The following is a 26,306-nucleotide window of genomic DNA, read 5'->3' as shown; positions in this document are numbered from 1 at the left end:
GGAGTCTGCACGGTGGAGGGGTCCGGCAGGAGCAGGCCTCAGAGGACAGAGAGAGCAGTGGAGGGCCAGGCAGGGGCTCCCTGCAACTGCTTGCTTTGCTCCCCTTTTCACGGGTGTAGATGCCACTGAGCCTGCTCTGTGCATGCACTGGACGTGGTAAGATCGGGGGAGATGGACAGACACTTTACTTTCACAGTGGGGGAAGAGTCCTGCTTACCAACAAGAGCGGCCGTCTTTGCAGACCTGGAATTTCCAATTCCACCGTCTCTCTTCGGGTGTGTTAACATGGATATGGCACGAGGGAAAGAGGAAGCCTAGGAGAGCCTAGGTGACTGGGCAGGGAAAGAGGGAAAGTTGCTGAGCAGGTGTGCACATCCTGCTTTCCTTCCCCACCCCCACCCCGACCCCCATACCTCCCTCTGCAGCCCCGCTCCGCTCCGTAGTGGTTGTCATCGGCCATGGTCCTGGAAACGCTGATGTTGTTCAATCCCCAGCTTTCAAGGGGCAGTCACTGGGAGGCAGCTGTGGGGAGTGGGCAGCCAGCAGCATGCGTGTCCTCTTTAATCATAAAAAATAAATTAGAGAGCAACACCTGGTACACAGTGACCATAGTGTTGTTTATAACACCTAGGAACTAGAAACCATGACCGAGCAAGAGTATGGTGCGTTGTGATATGCCCACAAAATAGGATGTGGCTGGCTCTCATGAAAACTTTTAAAGAATTCTTTAAAATGTGATAAAATATTAAGAAGCCATAAATCTAATGAAATCTCAATTTGTTTTATTTATACCTTTCTGTACTTTTAAAATTGCCTACACTAAACGCGTATTACCCTTATCTTCACCAAACCATTTTTTTAAAAGGAAACGATTTAAGATAAGCAGAGTTATAGGAGGGTAATGAATAACGAAGTTCTATTTGCCACTCTCTGACATGTCTGGTGTTGGTTGGCAGTGGGCTCCCCGATCATGTGTCCTTGAAAAAGTCAGAACTCGGGGCTTTTGTCCCAGCTCCACACATTCCCATTGCCTTTCTGAGCTTCACTTTTCCTCATCTCCAAAACGGGGATGATGGTACTTGCTCTTTTCTATCCTGCTGGGTGAGATTTACAGATTAGCTCATAAAGTGCTTTATAAACTGTAGTGATTGGTACAGTTCCAAAGTGGTATTACTCCTAACACGTCGAATAAAGAAAACCCTGCTAAGGCTTGGGCTCCGTGAGGCTAAGCGTGGCCCCAGTTCACCACGGTCACTCCTTTATACTCGCCTGGCTTTTCCCAGCTGGGCTGGGGACTGCACCTGTCCTCAGATTATATAAGGAGCTGGGTCATCTGGAGCCCCACATGGGCTGTAGCTATGGGGCTGCTTGGTAATTGGGTGTGCGCTCTTCTCGGAGGCTGCCTGGAGCCCAGAAGCCCACTAGATAAGCATCTCCAGTGGGCCCCAAGCAGAATTGACCATTAGAGGGCCATGTTGGGTGGGCCCCAGACATTACTGTCAGCTCTGAATGCAGTCCAGGCCCGCTCTCTGGGGATACAGACCGTCTGAGTGGGTCAGGGAGGCAGGAGCTCGGCCCCAGCAGAGGCGAGGTTGGGAGGCTGAGGTATGAGACACTTTCCGGGATTCCTCCTTCAGGGAAGGGATGAGTGGAGACATCCACTCCTGTCGTAGCTGCCCGACCCCTCACCCCCTCTTTGTATCCCCTCTTTTAGGACTGCTGATATACTAGTCTGTAGTATGTCTTATCTCCCAGTGGGGCTTGGTCTCCTTCAGAGCAGAGCCTATGCTCCTCACCAGAGGTGTGCATGTAGAAGCAGATGGATGCTTTTTTTCCCCCTCGTGGAGGTCTGTCTGATCTGCCCAATTCCTCCTGAATTTCTTCTATTTTGACTGGTTAACATTGATGCCTTTACTCCCCTCTATAATAGATTCATATGCTAATCACCACTGCCTTTGGATAAACGTCAGAATTCACCCAGAGAGTTGGCCCCAGAGTACCACCCGGTTCTACGCACTTTTGCCACTCCTTTGGAATTGCCTGTAGAGCCAAAGACCATTCTTTGGAGTACCTTCAGTTGTGGCAAGGCCTTATCTCTGAGGGCACATTTCATTCTTTCAAACAACCAACATCCATCCACAGCCAAGTCTGGTGACTAAAGGAGGTGGGCGAACACGATAATATTGTTTGGGGTTGAAAATGAAGTGTGTTCTATGAAGTGTGATGACTGATTTTCTTGTGTGGCTCTGAAATTCATTCTAAAAGGCCTCCCAAAATACTTAGAGCAACGGTTAGTTCCAGAAACAGACCCGGATGTCAGGCCTCTGAAGACACGTGATCACGGGCATAGGAGCCCTCCAGCTGATTCCGCTGGAGATTGAAGCTGAGAATCCCTGCCTTACCAAAACAGGACCAGTGCTGCCACCGAGTTTAGCTGAGGATCAGATGAGATGGTCCATGAAAATGCACCTCGCCCCAGTGCCCATAAATACCAGTTTCCTTTTCCTTCCACCGAAACCAAAGAACAGAAAACAAACCTTTTCATTTTGAGCTGACTGCTTTGCAGTACTGGGTCCCAGCCCTGGGTGCGCATGGGAATCACATGGCAAGCTTGGAGACCCCCGATGCCCCGGCTGCACCCCAGCCCTATTAAATCAGACTCTGGGGGTAGGGGTACGAGCAGCCAGGATTGAGAAGCACCCGCATTGGCTCTGCTCTGATATTATCCAGCCAGCTATCAACCCCCGGGTGTGGGGGCCCAGCCGTTCCTCCTGATCTCTGGGACCCGAAGCTCCTCCCTTTGGGCAGCCCTTGTGCACACAGCCTCACGGAAGAGTCACGAGACCCCTCCCTGTGGCATTTGACCTTCATTTCCTCCACTCACACCCTCCTGCGAATTGGCACAAGCTTAGAATTTCACCACCAACCCATAGACTGGTTCAGGCTGGCTTAATTAGCTTCAGTCTCTCTCCCTCCCGGCTGAAATCCATTCTGCTTCTAGGCCAGCTAACCTTATAGGGTTAACAGGCCTAGTGTTACGGTACCCTGGTGGCCCACAGGCATTAGGCACGGAGTCCTGCTCCTGCTGAAGGTCAGGAGAGAATAGCTAATTAAGGAATCAGCCCCATTGGTGCAGCTGGAGACATCCTGGGAGCCCCCACACCAGGCTGTGTTCACCTGGAAGTCGGCAGCCAGGATCATCTTGATCAAGAGCTGATAATGGTTCGATTATTGACTTAAGCCAAGCCTGGAGCCAAGACCCAGAAGTGAAGAAGACATTTATAAGATAACAGAGCTCTGGACACAGGTCTCTCCTGGCTGAGATGTAGCATATACCCACGGGAGCTTGAGGTCAGTTTTGCTTTCTCTCCTGACCAGCTGCCTGGTCCTTAAGTGGTTGCTTCCCTTAGGATCAAATGTTTCAGAGTGTGAGTTTCCACTTTGGGGAGGGTAAGCATAAACTTGTAGGTATTATCATGTCAAAGAAAAGGACAGAAATGTGTTCCCCACCTGCAGTGTGGAGAGGAACATTCCTACAGTCTGGACCTGCAGCCTTCAGGGAGTCACCTCGAACGTATCCCTCTCTCCACACCCCAGCCCCGCAGTGATGGAGGGTGCATCCCTCTCAGGCCCACAACACTGACCCCTCCTTCCTCCCCCACCCCATGCAAACTCAGTGCCTCTTAATCTTACTGCTGAGTCTCCAGGTCTTTTTCCAAGCTGAGTGGGTGCTCCCTTAAGGACAGAGAATCTTTATGTCACTGTGTCCTTTTCAAATCTTAACCCTCCCCTCCTCCCCATGGTGTCTGTGAGCATCCAATTTGTGGGCAAGTGTCTAAGACGGCATGTAGCAAGTTAGAGGTGTGCGATCGGCAGCAGTTTCCTTGCTGCCTGTGGGAAAATCTTTGATCTTGGACCCGGAAGAATTCAGTTGGAGACAATGTCTTTTATCAAGTTAACTGAATCTCTCTAAATCTCCACCTCTTCATCTATTAAGTGGGGATACTAGTTCCTCTCCCTTGGGGTTATGAGAAACAAATGAGCTAGCACATATAGGGGGAGAAAGTGGATTCTGACCCTCAAGCGATGTAAGGGTGGTGTTCCGTGTCCTTCTGGGGTCAGCTGAAATCCTGCCTCTCTGGGTAGGTTTCCGTGACCTTGCTCAGACTGACTCTCGTTTCTTATCTTAACCGTGTACGCTGTTTATTGCCCGTACGTATTTCCGTGGTTAAAGGAGGTGTTTCAGGTTGTTGGCTCCCTAACAAGACCACATGCTCCTCACAAGCAGGGTGCACCTTATCTGCAGTGCAGTTGCATGAAGCCCAGCACGGAGTTCAGTAAATGCCTCTGGGTCTGCAGGAGGATACCGTTAGCCAGGGCTACATTTATGTTGTGTGTCCCGTACACCGAGTATTGTGCACCCAGGACCACCCTGTGGTTGCAGGAGAGCCACCAAGAAAGACAGGAGCAAGTACTTCATAGAAAGAGCAATTTGGAATAAGAAATAAATTTGAGTCTTTTCTGATGATTTCGAAAACTTAAGATAAACCACTGTTTTACGAGAAACCAGAGAATTCTAAAGTGCCATGTCTAGAATTGTCAAAAAAAAAAAAATGCTGGTCTGTTGCAGGTAGTTCTAGGACCTATCTAGAGAGAGAAAATAAAGTGCAAGTATTTTAGGAAATGAAGCCTCATTGACCTGAGAAGGTTCAGCAATCTAACACAAACTCGTCAAGATCAGCCTGACCCCAGTTACACCTCCAGCCCTGGGACCGCATTGATTTGGCAATGAAGAAGAGCTGTTATGGCCAAACTCTGAATGTGACACTCAGATTTGCCAGGTGTCATGATAGTTTTCATCTGTGGAGAGTTTTCTAGTACTTCCAACCCTTGTACACTCATCTCCTTTGATCCTGACAAATAAGATGTGAGTCTCTCCCATTTTACATACAAGGATATAGGGGCACTGAGAATGTATTCTCTAGCCCAGATAACATGGTTAGGTAGTCTTGTGGCCAGTATATTAAAAATACCAGTCCTCCTGACTTCCAGCCTCCTTTTCCACTTGCTAAGAGGCCCAATCCGAGGTAAACTGCGTGAGGAAGTAGGCTGTGTATGCATCAATTAGGAACGTCTTACCTTCACACTTGGCGTTAATTATGCTTGTTCTTCAGTGTTGCTAATTAAATGAGAGCAGTGTTACACATTTTTGTTCTTCCAGGAGTCAACATTAGACAGATATCTCTGGGCTGTGTCAAGGTTAACTAGATAATCTAATTAAAGTCATGCTAGCCCCAGAGTGCAACTATAAAAACAAGGTAGCTAAAATGGAGCTCATGGCTTTTAAAACAAGAGGCTGCATGCAATTCTCAATCTTTCTAAATGTTAAGATGTTGCGGTTTCTTTATTTCTAACACCGCTATCTCCTGGGGTTAAGCAGTGGAAAGAGTATTAGCCTAGGAAGTGATGGGTTCTAGCCCTCGCTCTGCCACTGATTAGCTGGATTGCCCTAGGTGAGTAACTTAGCCTGGTCTGGCCTGTTTCCAGATCTGTGGAATGGGGGCAAGAGCAATGCGTGTCTTGCCCATCTCACATGCAGGTTGTGAAGATGGAATTAGACACGGAGCACCCGTGTGTCTCAGAACTTCTAGGTGTCTGCTCACTGACTGTGCATGCTCTCCAAGGCAAGCAGGCATTGATTTTGTGACCTTGGGCAAGTCACACTTCACGTCTGAGCCTCTGTTTCCACATGTGGACTCAGCACCTGCCATATTGTCATTAGGATTATAATATCATATATGTAGGGTCCTTGGTGCGGTGTTGAAGCACAAAAGTAGGTATGAATAAACTGTGTGGTCGAGGGAACATGGCAGGACCCAAGTCTCGAATGCTATTGCCAGACAGAGCATCAACTCCAGGCTGCATTTTTCCCCTCCTGGCTCTTCCTCTCTGCCTTGTCTGTTCTTGCACTCCAAGGAAGGGGCAGTAGCAAAGGGAAACTGTGTGCCTGCAGACATTGGTATTCATGTCGCAGCCTGTGCTGGGGATCCCTTCTGCCTGGGATCGCTTCTCTAGATGCCCTAACGACTGGTCATGTGTTGATGATGCTTTTGTCGGGGAGCACAGGTTGGTGCTAGAGAATGGAATCCAGCGTCTTGAAGACGCTGGCTCTCCCTTACCTGCTCTCATGACAGGTGTGAAGTGTACAGTTTTGGTGTCCTGTCCCCTCCCAGCCTCCTTCCCTGTGCCAGGACATCTGCAAGGCTTGAACAGTTGCTTTTGCTCCAAGGTCAGGTGTCAAGATTCACATGCAAATGGGAGGGACTCCTATACAAACTACTGTTCAAGCTGGGGTGTAGGAGCAAGCCGGTCCTGAGGGCTGGCTCTGAGAGAGTGCAGATGGTGGGGTACGGGTAGGGGGCGAGGGTTCAGAGAATGGACGTGGGGGCAGTGGAGGAAACAGGAGTTCGGGAAAGGAAACAGCAAAGGGAGAGGGGACAGGAAAAAACAGTTTCACCCATTTTACTATTTTTCTGAAGGTTCTCCCTGCCCATCAACAGCCGCTGGGTATTCTTCCCACAGTCTGAATATATGATGCGTAATCCATCCAAGGAGCTGGGTGCTCTGTTTTGTTTTTTTTTAATGCAGCATGTTGTAAAGTGAAACAGTGCCTCTGCCCAAATCTTGAGGGGTTTGAGAGGCATGTCAACATTCCGTGAATCCCAAAATACCGATCTCTGGCCAGATAATAGGCTGCAAAACCAAACAGAAGGAGAAGCCTCGGCTGGCTTTGGAAATCTCAAAAGGGAGGACAGAGGGAGCGAGCTGGAGCTGGTTGGAGGAGGTCTTGAGAACCACGAACTGCACTGGACAGTTTATTGAAAAATACTTAAAAAAAAAAACTTGTTTATTAAATAAGAAATACAGGTTATTTATAGAAACATAAGAAAATACAGACAAGTACTAAAAAAAAAAAAAAAAAAAAATCCCCCCTAGCCTCACTAATGGATAAAAGCCTAGATTCTGGGACCCACCTGCCTGGTGTAAAGCCACTTTCCCACGTACCTGCCCAAGGGTGCAGGTGAATTACCTCACCTCTGTGCATCTGTTTTCCTCATCTGTAAATTAGAGATAACAATACTACTACTTCCAAGGGCAGTTGTGAGAATTCAGGAACCTAATGTAGTAGTACTTAAAAGAGCTCCTGGAATACAGTAAACACTATATATGTATAGCTATAAGAATAATATTTTAATTTTACTCTATTTCTAGACTTTTTCCTATGTAATCTATAAGAAGTATTATGCAGAATACCTATATTTCTATGAAAGTAGGTTATACTATACTCTGGTAACATTTTTACTCTGACGATCATTTTTTTCAGGGACAGATTTGTTACTAGTATTAGCTAACATGGACCGCTTACAGTTGGGATAAACCTGTGCTAAAGATTTTACATAAATTATCATATCCAATCCTCACAATAACTCTGTGGGATGATTATTACCATTATACAGATGAGAAAAGAGAGTCTGAGCGGTTTAAACAGTCGACGTGTACAGAGCTGGCAAGCGGAGAAGTTAGAATTTCAATCCAGGCAGGCTGGCTTTTGAACTTGCCTGTGTTAGGACTTAATCTTATGAGAAGATTTAGGATTTCTTTAAGATTTCCTGCAAGAGGCAGGTTTGGGTGTGTGTCCTCGTTCCTTGTGTCCTGCGAAGAACAGGAAAGTGAGCGTGAGACAGGCTGCTAACCTATGCTGACAGGATGAGAGAGAAAACGTGTTTGCGCTCACTCCTTTTTAACCCTTCCCAGCTGTGTGCTCTGGGACACCAGGCTGACAGATGTCTGGCTGGCTGTTTCTGCTTGGGCTCTAATGGCATTTCCAGTTTTTACCGTGGAGATCACTCTCTGATACAAAATGGGATCTGAGGTCCAGTTGTGGGCTTCATGTTTTCTAAGTGCGTTCTATCCAGAAAGGGGACCTCGAAGCCGTTCTTCAGCGTGTTCTCCAGGGCCTTTGACATAGCCACCTGCGCCCGGGGCCCCAGCCTCCTCACGCTTCCCTCGCCATCCCGGGGTCCTCATCCCAGTCCTCAGATAACCCAGGACCAAGTCGCAGGTATTGCCAGGTGATGAGTCGGCAAGTCTGTGCTCAAAGCCCTGGTGTGGGCAACACAGGTGTGTGAGAGGAGGGAGGCAGTTAGAAGCATGAACACACGCGAACGCAGGGCTGCGCATGTATGGCAGAGGCCTCGTGTGCTTGGACGACAGGTGTGAGCCGCATCCGCTCAGCGGGAGGCTCTAGCTGCACCACAGTTTGGGGCCCTGGGGATGTCCTGACCAGGGGCGTGAGGGGATGACAGTGACATTTCAGGAACTAACCCCTCCTCTCTGAATTCAGGAGTAGCTCGGAGAGGAGGAAGGAGAAGTCCCGGGATGCCGCCAGGTGTCGGCGGAGCAAAGAGACGGAGGTCTTCTACGAGCTGGCCCACGAGCTGCCCCTGCCGCCCAGCGTGAGCTCCCACCTGGACAAAGCCTCCATCATGAGGCTGGCCATCAGCTTCCTGCGCACACACAAGCTCCTGTCCTCAGGTGAGCCTGGCAGCCTCCCCCGGGCTGGTGCCGACGGCAGCTCCCCCGTGGTGCGGGAGCGGGGAGGCCCCTGGGAAGGCCTCTGCTGAGCCTCCGCCCACATGGAGGCCACCACTGGGGCTCCATTCCTTCGTTCTGAACCCCTCCTTTCCGGCAGTGACCCTTACAATGAATACGGCCACGGGGCGCCGAGCAGGAATGGGACCAAGGGAGTGCACGGGCACCCAGAAGCTGAGGAGGGCAGCAAGGGCCCGGAGAGCAGGAGACGCCTTTGCCAGCTTCCCACTGGGCCGGCCAGCCGCCAGACCCACACTCCACTCCAGAGCGCATCTTTAGGAAGCACTTTCGTGCTTATCTTGCAGCTACCTTCTCCAGAAGGGCAGCCGTGTGCCCGTGCGCTCTTTTCCCTCTCACTAGCCAGCATGCCAGGCAAATCATGTGGTGTCTCTCGCCTGTAAAAAGGGGTTAAAAGCACTTACCGCACAGGGCATCTGTGAGAACGAGAGGAGGTGAAGTCTGCACCGCACCTGACCCGGCCATACTCCTTCGCGCTGCAGAGTCCTTGGCGGATAACAGCCTCCCCACAGAACCAGCTAATTCTCACCCTCCCTGGTAGCATGGCGACTCTCAAGTTCACAAAACTTTTTTTTTTCCCCTCCGAGTTCACAGTCCTCAGAACACCATTTCCTGTTCGTCCTGACCAGAAAGAGGCAGCCTGGGGAGCTTTCCAGTTTCAGATCCTATATGACAGTCCCGTCTGGTCTGGTGGTTTCATGAGGAAACTGGGCGGCAGGTAGTGCCTCTCCCATGTAGCAGAGATGCTGCAGGTGTGGCGCCCCAGCCGGGGAGCCCGAGGGAGGCAGGCAGGCAGGGGGAAGGTTCTTTTGTGGTTGGTTTTCAGTTTTCCTGAGTGAGCCTGGTGCCTTGGAGCTGGTTGACTCTGCCATCCTGTTATGAATGGCTATTCTGGGAAAGAAACCCAGAGCAGAGGGAATCCAGTGCGAAGCGGGGAGGCCGGACCAGCGTGTGCTATTCTGGGCCCTGGAACACAGGAAGGATATGGGGAAAGAAAGACTTTCAGAAAATAGGATGACCACTCAATGGGTCCAAGGGTCAGAGGGCTAACCCTGTACTGCAAATCTGGAGTCTCAGAACTGAGCAGGCAGGAGGGGGAGAACCAAGGGCAAAGACACTCTCTATAAATACTTTCAAAGAAACAATGCCAAGGAATGGCAGCTTTGTCATAGATGCGACTGAAGGAGGGAACAGTGACCTGGAGACACCATCAGAGGGCACATGTGTACCTCCTTCTTTAAAGAGGCTTCTCTTTCTGGACAGGTGAGGGCAGTGTCTGGTAGTGTTGGAATCATCTTTACATATACAGAGTCTGCAGTGGAGGATAGACGGAGACCCTTTCCCCACACTGAGAAGCATCTCTTCAACTTCCCTGTTACGGTACTTGAAATTCTACTCTTAGACATGAATGCCTTTGGGTGAATTATTGCTTCCTTCCAGCACAAGGCCCATTCCTCCACCAACAGAGACCCCAAAAGGAGTAATTTATGCATCCCGGGACGTCTCTCTGATTGAATTTGGACTTGTAGAACATTGGAGAACGATGAGAAGTGAGGTACAAAAACGTTAAGGTGGCTCAAAGCCTCACACTTAGCACGTGGTGAATCTGCACCTGGAATGCAAGTCCTCTCAAATCTGCGTTTGTGAGAAAGACAGGCATGGGAGGGCAGGAGCATTCCGCAGACCTGGTCAGGCAAAGACATTGACGAGGGCTCAGTGTGGGGGACAGAGAAGGGTTCTTCCTTGGCAAGAGAATCAAAGTTAAACAGAGGCACCTGGGGACCAGCCCAGAGCAGCGGGGTGCAGAGATGGTCCTCACACATTCTATGAGTTGTCTCTATCCTTTCTCTTGGTGTGCGGTGTTGATTCCGTGCTCTCCCCCACATAATTATCCTTCTCAGTGGTTCAGAGGTTGGCTTGGAGAGGGCCATGAATCAGAGGCTGGGTCCCCTGAGCACGTCTGCCTTTCCTGTGTGCCGGCGTGAGCTCGCCTCATGCCAGCCCCACCCCGGGAAATAGGACCACAGCGAGACAGCACGCACCCCTGCTTGGGAGCTGTTGCAAGTTGTGGGCACCAACTGCCTGCCCTCTGGCGGGGCTTGGCCCCAGACTGACCAGAGCCTCAGCTTGTCCGCTCTGGTCCTCTCTGTCCAGGAGCGAAATGACAGAAAAGGATAAGAAGTGTCTACATTTGGCCATCTGGTCCTGGTGTCCTTGACGGAGCCGTTCTCATAAAACAAGCATCATCCAGGGGAGGAGGAGGAGGTGGATGGCTTTTCAAGGCCCCCTTTCTCTGCCTTCTCTTCCAGTCCTGCCGCACATTCTTTAGACCAATTGTGGAAATCATTTTCAGGAATTGCGTGTGAGATGGGGTCGGTTTTTTTCTTTCTTAAATCACATTTTGCTTTTTCAAAACGTGGATTCCCGTGGAAAGGAGTACAGGACTTGTGGGCAGAGCGACCCACCCTGGAACCTCAGTTGCACAGTCTTCTTTACAAGTTTGTGAGCATCTCTTCACCACCTTTGAGCTTTACTTTCTCGTCTGCACAAGGGCAATCCCAGTACTTGCCTTGCTGTTCTATTTGAGGATGGGGAGAAGTGGCTAGAAAAGCCCTTCTCCTCTTGTCTGCCACATCTGAGGCTCTCCGTAAGTGATAGCTTAGAAATAAAAGTTATGATGAACAAGCAAATTGATTTATACTAAGTATAGGCTTCTGGAGAAATGATGTCAGCGGGAACCCAGTGGAAATCCACACTCATACGGTCTTTTTACCCACCGGTCAGCAGTGCCTATCAAAATGCAGAGTAGCCAAGTTTTTCCAAGTCAAAACAAACCACAGATTCATCACTGAAGCATTTCTAACAAAGGTGAGCACCAGGGTTGGCTCACTTTAAAATAGGAAATAGCTGGTTGCATACCTCAGAGTTCAAAAGGCTAAAAAAGACCAGGTTTTGCTTTAGAAAAGTTTCTTCTTTACTTAGTAACATGCTTCCCTTTGATTTTCACAGTAGGCTGTTCTGTGTGGGAATGTTGGAGAGGAAATCTCAGCACTGAGAAATTCAGGCTGGGAGTCGGGGCAGCCGATTGAGATTCGTATCACAGGAAGCAAACTGAAACAATAGCTTTATGATATTAGCTTCCACGCTGGGCAGAGAACAGAACACACTCTGACGGGAACATCAGTGAAAATACCGCTTGATTGTCTTAAATCCTCTTTCAAGATGAGCGCCGCAAACCATGACCAAATGAGGCTCACTTCTGCATTCAGAGGGCATTAGACAGCAGTAAATATGCAAAATTTGTCTTTCACTGCAAAATTGATTTTTGGCTTCCCCACACTCAGATGTGGTGAAATCAAATTGATTTTACACGATTGCTAGAGGTCATTGTGTAGCAAGGTTTCGAAAGAGAAATGTCAGGTTTATTATTGATGCATTGGCATGAATGAATCAATTCATTCATGCTTTGCCCCACTCACCTCCCAAATCAACGCCTTTTTCGGTCCTTTTTGGAGAGGAGCTGAGAAGCCAATTCATGCCAGGATGTTAACGACTGAAAGCAGCTAATGTACAATCTCTTCCAGAGATAATGACCTTGTTCAGATCACTCCCTTAACTTAAAAAAGTCTGGATTTCAATCAGCAGGTGTTTGCTGACCCCAGCCCTGTGCAGAGTAGCCAAGTTTTATAAAGGGTATACAAGAGGTAAGATAGGATAATAAGTTACGTAAAGAACAAAGGAATGAGTCTCTAATGGTGGACTTTCCAGGCCCTTTGGGAGGCCAGCAAGATCAGGTAAAACACAGTGCCTTCTGCCAAAGATGGGAGGGTCGCCCAAGCCTACTACCAGGTAATGGTAGTGGAGGGTCTACAGGCCTGGGAAAGCTGGAGTGAGGAATCGGTTTTAAAAAGAAAGCCTCTGTAATGATACCTAAGTGGTGTCTGAACCAGGAAGATCATATCAGCATGGTTTTAAGAATCGTCAAAGAACTTGTCAGAGGGGGAAACAAAGGGATGATGACCCTCTGCTGGAATAAAGACTGATCCTGACCAGCAGGGCCTTCTCACAGTCTGGTCTCAGAGACCTGGTCTGGAGCGTCTCCCCTGCCACCCTGCCACCCTGCCTGCTCACCCCAGATGCCCGGCTCCTGCTGCCCACGGGGTCCCGCCCCACATGGGTGGTGCTGCCTGAAGGAAATGAGCGCTGCTCCGGAAAAAGTGCTCCGAAACCTCAGCCCGCGCATATCCTGGCTGTGGGGAGTCGTCATCAAAGCCTGTTTACTGGGGCTATTTTTAGCATTAAAGAATCTTGTTGTGCTCCCCAGGCTGAGCATGCTTGGTCTTAGCACAGCACCTCTGATTCCGATCCCTCTTCAGGGGGGTCAGACCCTGAAGGGTCCCGGGAAGCAAGTAACTGAGACCTAGAGCCCACGGTGATTTAGAGACCCCACGGGAGGCTTCTCAAGCACCTACTGTGGGCTCCTCTTTATTTAGCACCAAAGGTTTCTTCTGGATTGTCGTGTAACCTTATGGTCTTATGGTGGTCTATCTTTGTCTTCCCCACCAGTCTGTAGATTCCTTGAATGAAAAGATGGCTCTTACACCCTTCAGTATCCCTGATTCTCCCTAGGATGGGACTGAGCACACAGGGACCCTTGTTGACAGATGGCCTGACTGATTTCCTGCCTTGTGCCCAGCGTAGGGCAGACACATAGTAGGAGTATAGTAACAGCATAGTGACTAGGTGACTCTTCTATGTGCCTGACACTGAGTCGGAGATCACTGATGTCGTAGGGAAGATCTGATGCTCCCAAGAAAGAGCAGGAGAGGACGCAGAGCAGTCTTCAGCAGAGGGTGACAGGCATGCGCCCCTGGCCCCTAGGGTGAGGGTCTGCCTCCGGCCCTGCCGTCTTCACCCTCAGCCCCAAGCTGACAGTGAGCTGGCCGGGTTCCTACAGAATCCCCCAGGAGGAAAAGCAGGTGCTGCAGGAGCGAATAGTTCCACAGAGGAAAGAGGCCAGGTTGTCCCAGGGGTCCCTTGGGGCTGGCCCGCTGGCTTCCTGGTCCTCCAGCCATTGTGACTTCAGTTCCAAGATGTTCTGTTTCCATTCGTGGTCCCTGAGCGCCCCTCTCCCTTCCTCCCAGAGGCCGGCTGGCCGGCTGCTCTTGCCAATTCACCACCTCCTGGAATCAAGTGTACTGGGCACGGATGGAAACCAGTTTGGCTGGGTTGGAACTGTTAAAAACAGGAAATTTTAAGCAGAACTATTTCCTCTGGGCCTAGTTAACCCAAATAGGGTTGTCTTGGGATTACACCAGATTTTGATGTCAGTGTTGCCACTGAGATCAAAGAAGTTGAAGAGAAAAAAAAATCTTCTCACTAGGCCAGAACTCACAAGGCTGGCCTTTGCTGTCTAGAGAAGGTGGTCACCTATCTGGTGTGATTTAATGGTGCTGGAAACCTCTCCTCACCCATCCGCAAAATAGGTCACCACCTGCCAAAACAGTTGGATTTTCCCAGCATTAAGGGTCACTCCTAGGACCTTGAGTTATGGCAGCGATCCTCAACCTGTGGTCCTAGCAGTGTCCACGTCACCTGGGAACTTGTTAGAGAAGCAGATTCTCGGCCCCCACCTGAGACCTACCGAATCAGGGACTCTGGGGAAGGGGGCTCATCCAAGGCCAGCTTCATGAGTGTGTGACCTATGCAGTCCCACAGGGCTCCATGCTCAGAGGGGCCTGGACTTGGCTAAATTTTTCAGCAAGAGGCCCCACATTTCCCCACTGGGGCCCACAAGTTATGTAGCAGCCCCAGGCCCTGAAATCCTTGCTTTAGCAAGCCCTGCAGGGGATGCTGGTACACGCTCAACTGTGAAAGCACTGAGTTCCATCACCATCTCTCCTAAAGCCCCTATTCAGATATGGCCGTTAGCTGGAGCATCAACATTGGCAGTGGCCACACCCCCACCTAGAACTTGGGCTCGTCATCATCTGTTCAGCTGACTAGTTAGTTGGCAGAAACCCTAAGCGGGGATCACATGTGGGTATGTGTGTGGTATAAGGCCATCCCTAGATGGTCGCCCTTCCCAGAAGCTAGCTAGGGTGTGAAGAGGAAAGAATTTCCCTCCTTTGTTCCACCATTTTAGCAAAACAGAGGGAAGTCACCAGGATACTGCCCTCCGTAGCCCAGCGCTTGGCTCTGAAGGCGAGCCCATCCCTGGATGGGCCTGCTCTGTTCCTCTGTTTTCTGGCACATCTGCTGATCTTGTGTCCGGAAGGTGGCTTGTCCCCAGTGCTGCCACTGAAGCCCCTTGGTAGAAACCTCTCCTAATTTGGATTTGTTCTTCTCGAGGAGTAACAGCATATAGCCCAGAGCTTAAATTTAGGGGCTCAAGGGAAAAGAGAACCAAATAAACCCAGTGCCCTCGCAGAGAGGCCTTTGGACCTCATTTCATAGTATCCCTGCCTTCCTTGCCAAGTGGCCCAGAAATCGAATTGCATTTTACATTCCCTAGAACAGTCTCAAGTTGGAAGGTGCCTTTTAGTTAAGTAAATATTAACTTTTATAAAGGACAAATTATTCTCTGATCCCCTCGTTCTATAAATTAAATGAGGTCTACTTGGCGTGCTGTTTGTCCTGGATGAATTCAAGTTTTTGTTAAGTAAAGGTATATTTGGAGTTAAATAATATGGTAGGAAAAGCAGGGCCGAAATAAAATCTGTACCTGGGGACAACAGCCAAGGGCCTGGGGCCTGAGAACTTTGTTTGGGACAAGAGCGGAGCCTACATTTTGTCTGCTATGTCGCAGCTAGCAGAAGTGTTCTTGAAAGGCTAGGGCTACTCACAGTGGTTGGCTGGGGAGTGGGTGCCTCCCCAGGTTGCCCCTAGCAACTGCTTCTCCAGCCTGCCGTGAGTGCAGTGGCCTCCTCATGCGGTTCTTGCCCCTCTGGTCTTCACTGTCTCTCTGCAAACCATCAGCATGCCTTTGCCAGGTGATTCTCCCCAAAGCAGTGCTCTAAGATGCCGCTGCTCCAGGATGCCGCACCCACCTCAGCAGCCCAGTTACTAAGTCTGGGAAATGGAGCCTCCTCTTTGGCCAGATGGGTATCTTCTTAGTCCCCAGGGAGGGAGCTTGCTCCAGGCTCTACCACCTCCATGTTTGCCCAGTGTCTGCCCAACCCAACCTGGCCCACAAAGTTCTTTGGCTTTACAGAGTGAGTGCCTGTTTTTCATGAGCCTCTTCAAATGCCCTTTTGTGGAACAGTTGTCTCTGACCACCTCAAAGTGATCCCATGAGCACTTACTGTCTACACTCTTCTTTGGTCGCCCAGCTCTGTCGCCCCTGAGTTCTTACTTAGATTTGCGTCTCGGTGTGTTACACGTCCCCTGTCTAGGCTTTGAGCAACTTGAGGGCAGCAACAGGATCCTAGAGGGAACAGAAGGGAAGAAAAATCACAGTGATTGGTGGTGTTTGGGGCATTTTAAATACTTATTTAATCCTTACGACTCAAAAAGATAGAAATTATTATTTCCATTGGGCTGATGAGGGAACGGATGTTCAAAGAGGTCATTAGCCAAAGTCATAGCCTAATAAGAGGAATAGAACCTGTGTCTCTTTGTCTCCATTGTCCATAAATGGTTAGGAGTGTATCTGCTGGATTCAGCTGCCTGAGCCTGCTAACCAGTCTTTACAGCCTCTGGCAAATGAGCAACTGCCTCTCTCTAAGCCTCGTCTATAAGACGAGACCAAGAATAGTACCTACCCCACAGGCATTGTAGAGACTATATAGTATGTTCAGTGTAGTACCTGATGTGCAGTCATTGCTCAGTGTACATTAGCGGGGAAGGTCATGGTTCCTAGTATCACTGTGACTTCTGTCACAATCATGACACCTGCTGCCACGATTACCCCTAAGCCCAACAGTGTGCCTCCACGACAGCTTCACCACCTGCAAAGCCCCGTCAGGGTGTCCTCTGTGTAGTGGTGCTCATCAAATACCCGCTGCTTGGGCATGTGCTAGACTCTTAGATTGTTGGCAGTGTGCACTTCTGGAAAAGTCCACATAATGCCTTTGAGGCATCCCTGGCAGATGTTTGTCCGTGCCAGTCACATCTGTCTTAGTACCACATTCATGTAAGCCGTCCGACCCCCCTCTCTTTCCAGTTTGCTCTGAAAATGAGTCTGAAGCTGAGGCTAACCAACAGATGGACAACTTGTACCTAAAAGCGTTGGAGGGTTTCATTGCCGTGGTGACCCAAGATGGCGACATGATCTTTCTGTCAGAAAACATCAGCAAGTTCATGGGACTCACACAGGTGACATCCTCCTCTGGCTCTTTCAGAAAGGGAAAATGTTTCCATTTGGGGGTAGAAATGAGTGGAGGGTACTGATCGCATTCCTCCTGACCTCTCCCTGCCTGTGCCCACCCCGCTCCTCTCTGACCTCAGGTTACAAGCCTCAGGAACACAGTCCCAGCCCCTGGTGTTGGGGTAGGCATTGCTGGTGGACAACTCTGCTGACTAGATTAACAGACGAACCCTTGGAAATCAAGTCTCTGTCATCAGTGGCAGTCCTTTGTTATGTCTGCATGTCTGTGGACAGCACTGGATTGGGATAAAAAGACCTACTTCAGTCTGCTCCCTGTCTCCCAACCTGCAAGGTGGCTCAGGGGCCTCTTGGAGACTTCTTCAACAGTACGAATAATGAAGCCCAACCTTGTTTTTGAAACAGGTGGAGCTAACAGGACACAGTATCTTTGACTTCACTCACCCCTGTGACCATGAGGAGATTCGTGAGAACCTGAGTCTCAAAAGTGGTAAAGTATTCTTCGCTGTGTGTTTCCTTCCTTCTTACACCACCTGGGAGGGGATCTGCATCCCCTTTGTCTACAAATGTAGGGTTGATGGATCAGGGTCATCATGATCCAGAAAAAAAAAAAAAAATGGCATCCATGAAAGATCCAGCAGAGCTTGTGGCATAGATGGAGGGCACTGGAGGGACTTGGTCCTCAGAACTGTCTCCTGCTGGCCCTTCATGGTGCCTGATGCCACACTAGGAGGGCAGTCCTCTGGGTTAGGACACTGTCTCCAGCAGATGTCACTGCCTGAGAGGCCAGGTCTCTGCCAGACGGCACCACCCTAATCAGTACACTCCTCTGTCCCCAGATGTTCACGAAACCTATTGCTCTTGTCTGTCATTGTGTAACATACCACCCAAAGCATGGTGGCTTAAATGATCATTTTATTACCTGTCATGATTCTGTGGGTTCTGTGGGCTATTCTTTTGCTCCGCGTGGTATCAGCTGGGCTGCCGTTGTCTGGGGGCCGTACTAAGTGGAATGACCAGGACAGCTCCCCCACACCTCTGGGACCTTGCGGCCAGTAGCTGGAGGCTGGGACTCAGCTGCTGGCAGGGCTGGATCTCTCTCTCACGCCATGGAGTCCCAGAGCCCCTCCCTCTCCAGACCTCTGACATGTCCACTCAGGGCTCCCAAAGTGCAAAAGTAGAAGCTGCCAGACTTTCTGAAGGCTGAGTCCTGAGACTGGCCCAGCATCACTCTGCCCCTTTCTGTTGTTAGAGGGAGTTATAAGCAAGCCCCTGCTCAGGGTGGGAGGGAAGTACACAAGGCCACGAGTATCAGGAGGCACGCGTGACTCACTGGGGCCACCTTTGGAGCCTAGATACCCTGGGAGCCAAAGAATGAATCTGGTCCCCTGGTAATAAGACTCACAACAGGTAGTTTTTGATGGAGAAGAGATTGAGAAGATCTCATATACTATACCCTACCTGTGGGGGTAGCCAGCAGATGCCCGTGGATGGGAGGGCCCACATAAGCAGAAAGCACTTTGCAATGACTGTTGGAGCTTCTGCTTCCATCTCTTGTCACTGGGGACCTTCAGGCAAAGGCACGGATGAGGATATTGTCAAGAGGACTGAAGCTTTGAGCAAGCGGGAGTGGGGCTCAGTGACTTTCACGGTCCCTTCTGAACCAGAAATTCCAGCACTGTTCTGGGCAGATTGTGCCCATGTCTGTGCATCTCCTTTACCATCTCTCACCTGTCGCTACCATGGGGGTGCGTGCTTGTGCGGCCTGACTGACCGAGGCTGCGGCACCAAGCCTGCGAGCCTGGGCTTTCGTTAGCGCACACGCTGCAGAAACCGGTGCTCCGCAGGCTGCTTCCACCCCTGTGACTGGCTGAGCCCACGAAGAGTGGCAGTACAACCCCCTCCCCGCCTGGAGCTCTCACGCAGCCCCTCTGCTCCCCCACCTCGAGGCCTCAGGCCACCTGGGCCTAGAGTACACAGGCTGGAGAGCACTCCACGGGGCTGTCCAGTGTCTTCTCTGGGCTGCTAAGAAATCTCGCCTGCTTCTACGAGGCAGGGGCTGTCAGACTTTCTGAATCGCTTTCTAAAGCACGTGCTCAAAGCCTACGAGAGTCAAAAAGTCTCTTCTTGTCTACTCCAGAAACGCTTCGGCCCTTCGGTTCTCAGTCTGAGTTCAGCCACTGACCTAGTGTCAGTCCAGCCGTGAGACCTGAACCAGGTCACTGCGTTGCCCTGTTCCTCAGAAGCTCTCCTTTTAGATGAATGGTATTGGACCAGGCAAAGTCTAGGACCTTCCAGCTCTCAAGTACCATGATTCATAGCATGATTCTATTCCACTTATCTGAGTAGAACGTTAGGTCTCTTGGTCCATGTGTCAAGGACTCGGGATCAAACTCTGAATCAGCCAATCCTCATTGAAGGCGCCGGCCTGAGTGGACTCATGATCTGGAAGCAAAGGGTTAGTGTGAACACTGAGAGGAAGATAAGACCGTGAGGCAGATTGTGGAAGGCTTTGAAGGCTGGGTGGAGGGCCTCGAACTTTATCCTGTAGACAGAGGGGAGCTTCTGAAAAGTTTTTGAGCAGGGGTGGGGTAATCTGACTGGAGCTATGTTTAGAAAGACTAATCAAATGGCAGAATGGGGAGAATCCAGAGGTTAGCAAGTTAGGCCACAATAGTAACCCATGACATAGCCACAAACAAGTCTCTCCAGCCCACTTACTCCCAGCACCTGAACTAGTCCTCGGGGTAGGTCCAGACCCTAGGATATAAGAATACCTCATGATTTGTAACCCCCACCTGTGAAAATTAAAATTGGAAGGAACATCATTAAGTTTTGGAGAGATGGTTTTATAAATAATCATGATGGAGGAATGTTCTTTCTTAAAAAAAAGATTCACTTTCTCACTTTCATGTTTAAGATAGATTCAGAAATGTCAAAATTCATTTGACACAGCTTTCTGGGGATACATCCATCAAATAAATCATGGCCCTCTAGAGGTTTATGGAGGGGTGTGACTATTTGAAAACAAGGCTCTGGTTTGTTCTGTGATGCTGGCCAGGGGGCCGGAGTGTCCCTGGGAAGGTCCGGGCTGGAGATGGTGGTGGTGGAGGCAGAATTTCGGCTTGGACACGGGAGGCTCAGCCGGCACTTTCTGCATTCATCGCTCTGTTTTATGGAAAGTGGGAAAAGCTCTGAGTCAGCAGGCATTTGGAGACCACCAGGAAGGAGGCTGTGTCATTTGTCTTGGTGATTTATTTAATTCTGGCTGAGAAAGGATCTGATCCATGTTGAGTTCATCCTCAAAATGAACTTGCTCACCAAACCCAGGAGGCTTGGGCCAGCGGTCTCTCTTGAGCCTTGACACACGTCACTTTAGGGAGAAAGCTGATGGCGCAGTGTCCCGAATACATCTGTGGTGGGTTGAAAATAGGGCGCCGGAGGGTTCACGTTCGTGAGGGACAGGGCTGAAGACAAAACAGGGGTGTCTGAGAGACCTTTCTAATCTGAGAGGTTTATCCCCTTCAGGAGATGGTGGTCTCACCCAGACTGTCCCTTGGACTTCCTGCTAGGGAACGTGGGCCTGCCCTAGGAGAAACGTGCCCAGATTACAGCTTCCAGTCCCTTGTTGCCTCGCTGCTGTGAAGTGAGCACTGACGATATGCTAGGTGCAGGGGGAAACAAAACAGTGTAACAACCCTCAGAAGCTTAGACCCCAGTTGGGGAGACAAGCTGGAGATGAGAAAACATTAATCCCCAGGCCAAGATGAGACTCAGCATTCATGGCAGGCGACTGGTGCTAAGGGAGCAGATCAGTGGGAAGTATCAACAAGGCATTACCCAGAAAAATAGCACCAGGGCGCCTCTTCTGAATATAAACATAAAACCACAGTCAACCGGCGCCCTCTGTTCTTCCCCATCCAGGCTCTGGTTTCGGGAAGAAAAGCAAAGACATGTCCACAGAGCGGGACTTCTTCATGAGGATGAAGTGCACAGTCACCAACAGAGGCCGGACTGTCAACCTCAAGTCAGCCACCTGGAAGGTAGGATCACATCAGGCCTGGGTTGGAGTTCCCTCTCCACCCCGCCCACATCCCACAACCCCCTTCCCCAAGACCATGCTCTTTGGCCCCACGTCTGACCCTCCATGGCTGGTCTCCAGGTCTTGCACTGCACTGGCCAGGTGAAGGTGTACAACAACTGCCCCCCTCACAGTGGTCTCTGCAGCTACAAGGAGCCCCTGCTCTCCTGCCTCATCATCATGTGCGAACCCATCCAGCACCCATCACACATGGACATCCCCCTGGACAGCAAGACCTTCCTCAGCCGCCACAGCATGGACATGAAGTTCACCTACTGTGACGACAGGTGGGGGCCCGGGAGCGTGTGTGCCGTGGCCGGACTGTCTTACCTGCCTCTGTGTGTGTGTGTGTGTGTGTGCGCGCACGCGTGCACGCGTGGGAAAAGTATGGGTCTCGGGCATTGCTGGGTACAAGTTTGTGGACGTGTGTCTCTGTGTCATCCCATCAGTGCAGCTCAGGGGCTCCTGGTCCCATATATGGTGGTGCCCCATTGAGGCAGCTTCAGGGGCTGACGCCAGAGCGGTTCTGCTGTGTAGCTCATTGTTGATTGTTGTGGTGTGGACACAGTTCTCCACATATATGTCAGGCTCCTGAGGAAACTTCCAGGCCAGTCTCCATCCCCAGGAGACCGGAGTCTGGCGATCTCCCTCAGCACTCGCACTTCAGAGGCACGCTGGGAGCTTCGGGGTCTGGCCTGGAAACTGCCCCACGGTTGCACGACTTCCACTGTTCTCTTCCACTAATGAGCTCTTCTCTCAGCCTTTGCTGCTTCTCTGTCACCTCCATTCCAGCCACTGCTAGCCTAATTTTGAACGCTTTTTGATAAAGGAAACTAAGCTAGATTCTAACCCCCAAAACCCGGCCCCACTGGAATTCTCCTGTGGGACAGTGATGTGGTTCAGAGTATCAACTCTGGCGAGATGACCTAGGTTCAAATTCAATAGGAGATGTTTGGCATGAGCAGTTATTCTTACTGCAAGTTGTTCTTTATTATAAAGTTGTAGAAAGAGTACCTAAGATTGCACGTGCCCCTTCTTAGAACTGGCTTCCACTCGAGGCAAAGTCGAAGGACTTTTAGGATCCTTGAGTCATTCCTGTCCCCTTGTTTTGACCACCATGGTGCCAGGACCCAGGACCCAGGCAGCAGGTCAGTCTCTAAGTAGAAGGAAGTGCTCTAACCTCATAGGGAGAAGATGTCACATATGAAGACTTTTGTCCTGGAACTCTGACACAGCATTGATTACAGTGCTTAATAGTGTTGTTATTGGGATCAGGATGAAGACTGGAGATAAAGATTGTCCCAAAGGCAGGCACTAGAGAAATCCATTCTGTGTGTAAGGTCATTCCTCAGATGGAGACTTTGCGTTCAAATGAACATTGTGGGTGGCAGACACACTTCTGTAATGTGCACCCCTCTCTAGGCTCTCAAGATGCCACGGGAAATCCCACTGTGTAGCCCACAGGTCTGGCTGGAGGATGGGGCGGCGCTGTAGACACCTTCATCCAGCCCGGAGCAGTGGCTGTGGTGCTGGGGATGGAGCGAGCACCTCTGAGTGAAGCTCAGCCCTCATGTGGCCCCACAGCCCTGGGGAGACCCTGCAGTCTGAGAAAATGACTTACCATCTCTAGCTAAGAGAAGACAGGCATTTTTTTTTTAAGCTTAAGACTTTGATTCTTGTTAAAGAGCAGAAAAAAAAAATCTGGAAAGCATAATCTGAGGTTGTCCTCCATTCATTACCTTGTTTTGAGTGAATTTCAGGTCATTTCCTGAAAGCAGGGCTGCTTGGGATAGAAGAGGGGACAAAGACAGGAGGAACTGTCCCAACAGTGGGCGAAGAGGAAGCGGCCGCGGAGCGGGGAGACCCCCGCGCGGACTGCTTGCCTCGTCTGGCTCAGGGCTTGCCAGCAGTCGGTACTGGCTTGGATGAACCTGTGATTTAGGACTTGGTGACTCAGGGTGTGGAGGGCGATACTGCGTCTCAGTGCTGCTGGACACACTGCATTTTCAGCAAAATCCTGCCTTTCAAGAAACCTAATTACACGGCCCCAACTCGGAGTTCGGTGGTGCTGGAGGGATGAAGGCAGAGGCGCTTAAATACACAGAATGCTGTGCCTCACGGAAGCTGTGTTTAACCGATTAGCAGATTAGTTAACAAGGGCACAGACAGGGCTTAGACAGTTTATAAAGTGACTATTTTAAGTCCTTAATCCCTAAGTGCTATTTCTCTATTGCTTTGTTGAAGACTGGGACTTTTTTGGTTTTGGTAGCTTGTTTTGTTTTCGCTTTCATTAGAATGGGGTAAGGTGTGCATACATGCGCCCACTCTCTCTCTCCCTCCCTCCCTCTCTCTCTCTCTCTCTCTGTCCCTCTCTCCCTCCCCCCCCCTCTCTCTGTCCCTCCCTCCCTGCCTCTCTCACTCTCCCTCCCTCCCTCTCTCTCTCTTTTCCTCTCTCTCTCTTTCTGTCTCTCTCTGTCTCCTTAATACCCTTCTAAGATCAATGCTTCAAAAACCAACTTACATACGATAGCTAATCAGGGGGGAGTGCTTTCCATTTTCGTTAAATCTAGGAATTCACTAGATTTGATGACATCTAACACACACTGAGGGGTGATGATTTCTTACAAGGGGATTACTCTCCCATAAGGAGAATTGAAAGAATTTGATGAAAATATAAGGCAACTGGAATCCACAAAATCACTTTTAAAGCCAGTTTAGCACTTTTTCTTCAATGTATGAAGACCACAGACATAATTAAAAAAAGAAAAGGGTCATGGAGAAAAGGGAAGGGAGAATGGAGAGGGGAAGGAAATAAAACAGAAGAGAGAAAAGCAGGCTGTGGTCTTGCATTGAACTCTCAGGTTCCCAGAGTCGCCGGAAGCTGAAACAACCAGCTCTGGAGCATCTGGAGTTGAGTAAAGGCATGCAGGTGACTCAGAATGCATTTGTCCCGCTTCTCTTTTTTTTTTTTTTTTTTAAAGATTTTATTTATTTATTTGACATAGAGAGACACAGCGAGAGAGGGAACACAAGCAGGGGGAGTGGGAGAAGGAGAAGCAGGCTCTCTGCAGAGCAGGGAGCCCGATGCGGGGCTCGATCCCAGGACCCTGGGATCATGACCTGAGCCGAAGGCAGACGCTTAACGACTGAGCCACCCAGGCGCCCCCCGCTCCTCTTAATCAAGGGTCAGAGGACCGTATTAGGTCTCCTAATAATTATCTAAAACATAGTAAACATTTTAAAAAGTAAATTCTGTGACACTTCACGTCTGTCACATTTACGTGTATGTGGTTGACTGCTCTTGACCAGGGGAGCAATGTGGTGGCAAGGCTAAAGGAGGATGTCCTAATTATCACTGTGATCCATGATGAACTGTCTCCATTTATGATTCACAGAGCCGTTCTACTCCCTTTCCTAAAGTACTGAGCAACCAGTGAACAACCTGGTATTTACTGAGCACGTGCTCTGTGCCTAGTTAATCCTGTGCCAGAGACCATTATATCAAAGAAGTAAAAGAGCTTTTTCCTGACTTCCAAGAGTTTAGATATTGAGACACCAGCCACCTAATGAACCACAGTGAATGGTACAAAATAGAGCATTCCCTTCCCTGAAAAGGGGGAGAGAGGTTATTCCCAATAGTTTAACTCTAAAATGGGGGTGGTTCTTAAATTCATGTGGAGGTGCCACCTAGTGGCGAAAGAGAGTTACTGTGAAGGCAGCCGGGTATCAGGGAGGATGGGGCTGGCTGCGTGATTCATATAACCCCACTGTGATTTTATCAGTTGTAGGAGTCTTCCTGTTTCTGAGAAATAAAATATCCATGCAGATTGTGTAGAGAGGATCGGTATCAATAGGGAGAAAACGGTATCACGGTTAACAGTGAAAATTTCAGATTAACAAAGCGGATCATGTAATCTTTACAGTTAGAGAAGCTGAAGGCAACCCTGTTTTGCCGTTGGATTGAGGCCACATAGGGCATACTAATACCAGAAGTTTACTAAATCGGGTAAGTTAAGATGCCTGCGTTTCAAATTCTGTGGCTCAAATTTATGATGAATTATTATTCAAAGAAGTTGGGAAGAGTACAGATAATAGTGAGAGAAGAGTTGGGGATCATAAAGAGAAGTCCAGTGAAGAAAATTATAAGGAGCCATGAGTTGTACGATAAATACACATCAAAACACCTGGAAGGCAAGAGTTTTGAAATCTGAGAAGAAGATAGGCTAACTTCAGGCGAATTCAAAATAAAAGATTATACGCTTTCATTGCATAAGGAGATACATTTAATAAATTATTTTTCTTTTACCTTTTTGTAGAGGATGGGTGTCATTTTAAAGTCCAGACTGATATTTCAGATTAATACGTTACATGTACTTTTTTAGTTTCCTATATAGTATATTCTAAATACTTTTGCAGATCTACACATTATTAGCCTTTCTGCACACGTCTTATATGAGAAGGTATAGTGAATTTCTCTAGATCCTTGAGTTAGAAGAAACTTTAAGTGCTCTCCTTGGGCATCTGTGTCTCCTCCAAATGGCAGTGTTCTGAAATCAACCCAGAGTTTGAGCACATATATAAGAAATGCTTACATATTATCCTGTCTAGTCTGCTCCAGATACTCCTGGAAGAGGCAGCTCTACAAATTCTCTTTGCAGTTTATTTCAAGGTTTAATCGACCTCATAATTCAAAAATTATTCCTTCTACATGATCTGCTCCACTCTTGCTACAGTTCAAGGCAACCTTCTGCTTCCTGCATGTGAGGGCAGCTGTGGCATTTGGTGGCACTCAGAGCAGGGTTGGTCCCGGATTGAGCCAGGGCAGTCTTCCTGGGTATAAAGTACCTGTGACACCTGTAACACATCGCCCCAACAAGATGAAAATGGATTGCCCCTGAACCACAGAGCTGGTTTTAGAGACTTCATGTACCCACATGACATGTGAAGAAAACACAGGGCTTATAGCAGAAAGCCTTGAAATCTGAGTGAGTGACTAGTCTGGGTAAGATTAAGGAGATGCTGTGCCAAGGCTCATAAGCACCTATAGAAACCCAAATGAGGTGCATCAGATTGTTGCCCGGGAGAGACCATCACCAGAAGGGTAAAAGGAAAGAAAGCAGACTTTCATATAAGCACAGTATATTAGCAAATGCGTTCTTTGGAAAACAGGTGGTTACAAAGTCCTTAAAACTTGTATCCTCTTAAAGAGTTTAAAGTACTCTTCTAGCC

At 49.3% G+C, this 26,306-nt stretch overlaps 1 protein-coding gene across 2 annotated transcripts in view; it reads left to right on the top strand.

The window, feature by feature from the left end:
• Nucleotides 1-26,306, top strand: part of EPAS1 (endothelial PAS domain protein 1) — an 82,675-nt gene that overhangs the window by 37,886 nt on the left and 18,483 nt on the right. For both annotated transcript variants that reach the window (XM_045885065.3, XM_045885066.3), the window contains exons 2-6: nt 8,405-8,595; nt 16,835-16,986; nt 17,402-17,486; nt 20,921-21,039; nt 21,159-21,364. In XM_045885065.3, coding sequence (XP_045741021.1) covers nt 8,405-8,595; nt 16,835-16,986; nt 17,402-17,486; nt 20,921-21,039; nt 21,159-21,364 — 753 coding nt within the window. The remainder of the gene's footprint in view (nt 1-8,404; nt 8,596-16,834; nt 16,987-17,401; nt 17,487-20,920; nt 21,040-21,158; nt 21,365-26,306) is intronic.

This window comes from Mirounga angustirostris, unplaced genomic scaffold (genome assembly GCF_029215605.1).
Source record: "Mirounga angustirostris isolate CCGP_5_RB_7025 unplaced genomic scaffold, mMirAng1.0.hap1 SCAF_10, whole genome shotgun sequence".
Lineage (NCBI taxonomy): Eukaryota > Metazoa > Chordata > Mammalia > Carnivora > Phocidae > Mirounga > Mirounga angustirostris.
This window is presented reverse-complemented; position numbering and strand designations above follow the sequence as displayed.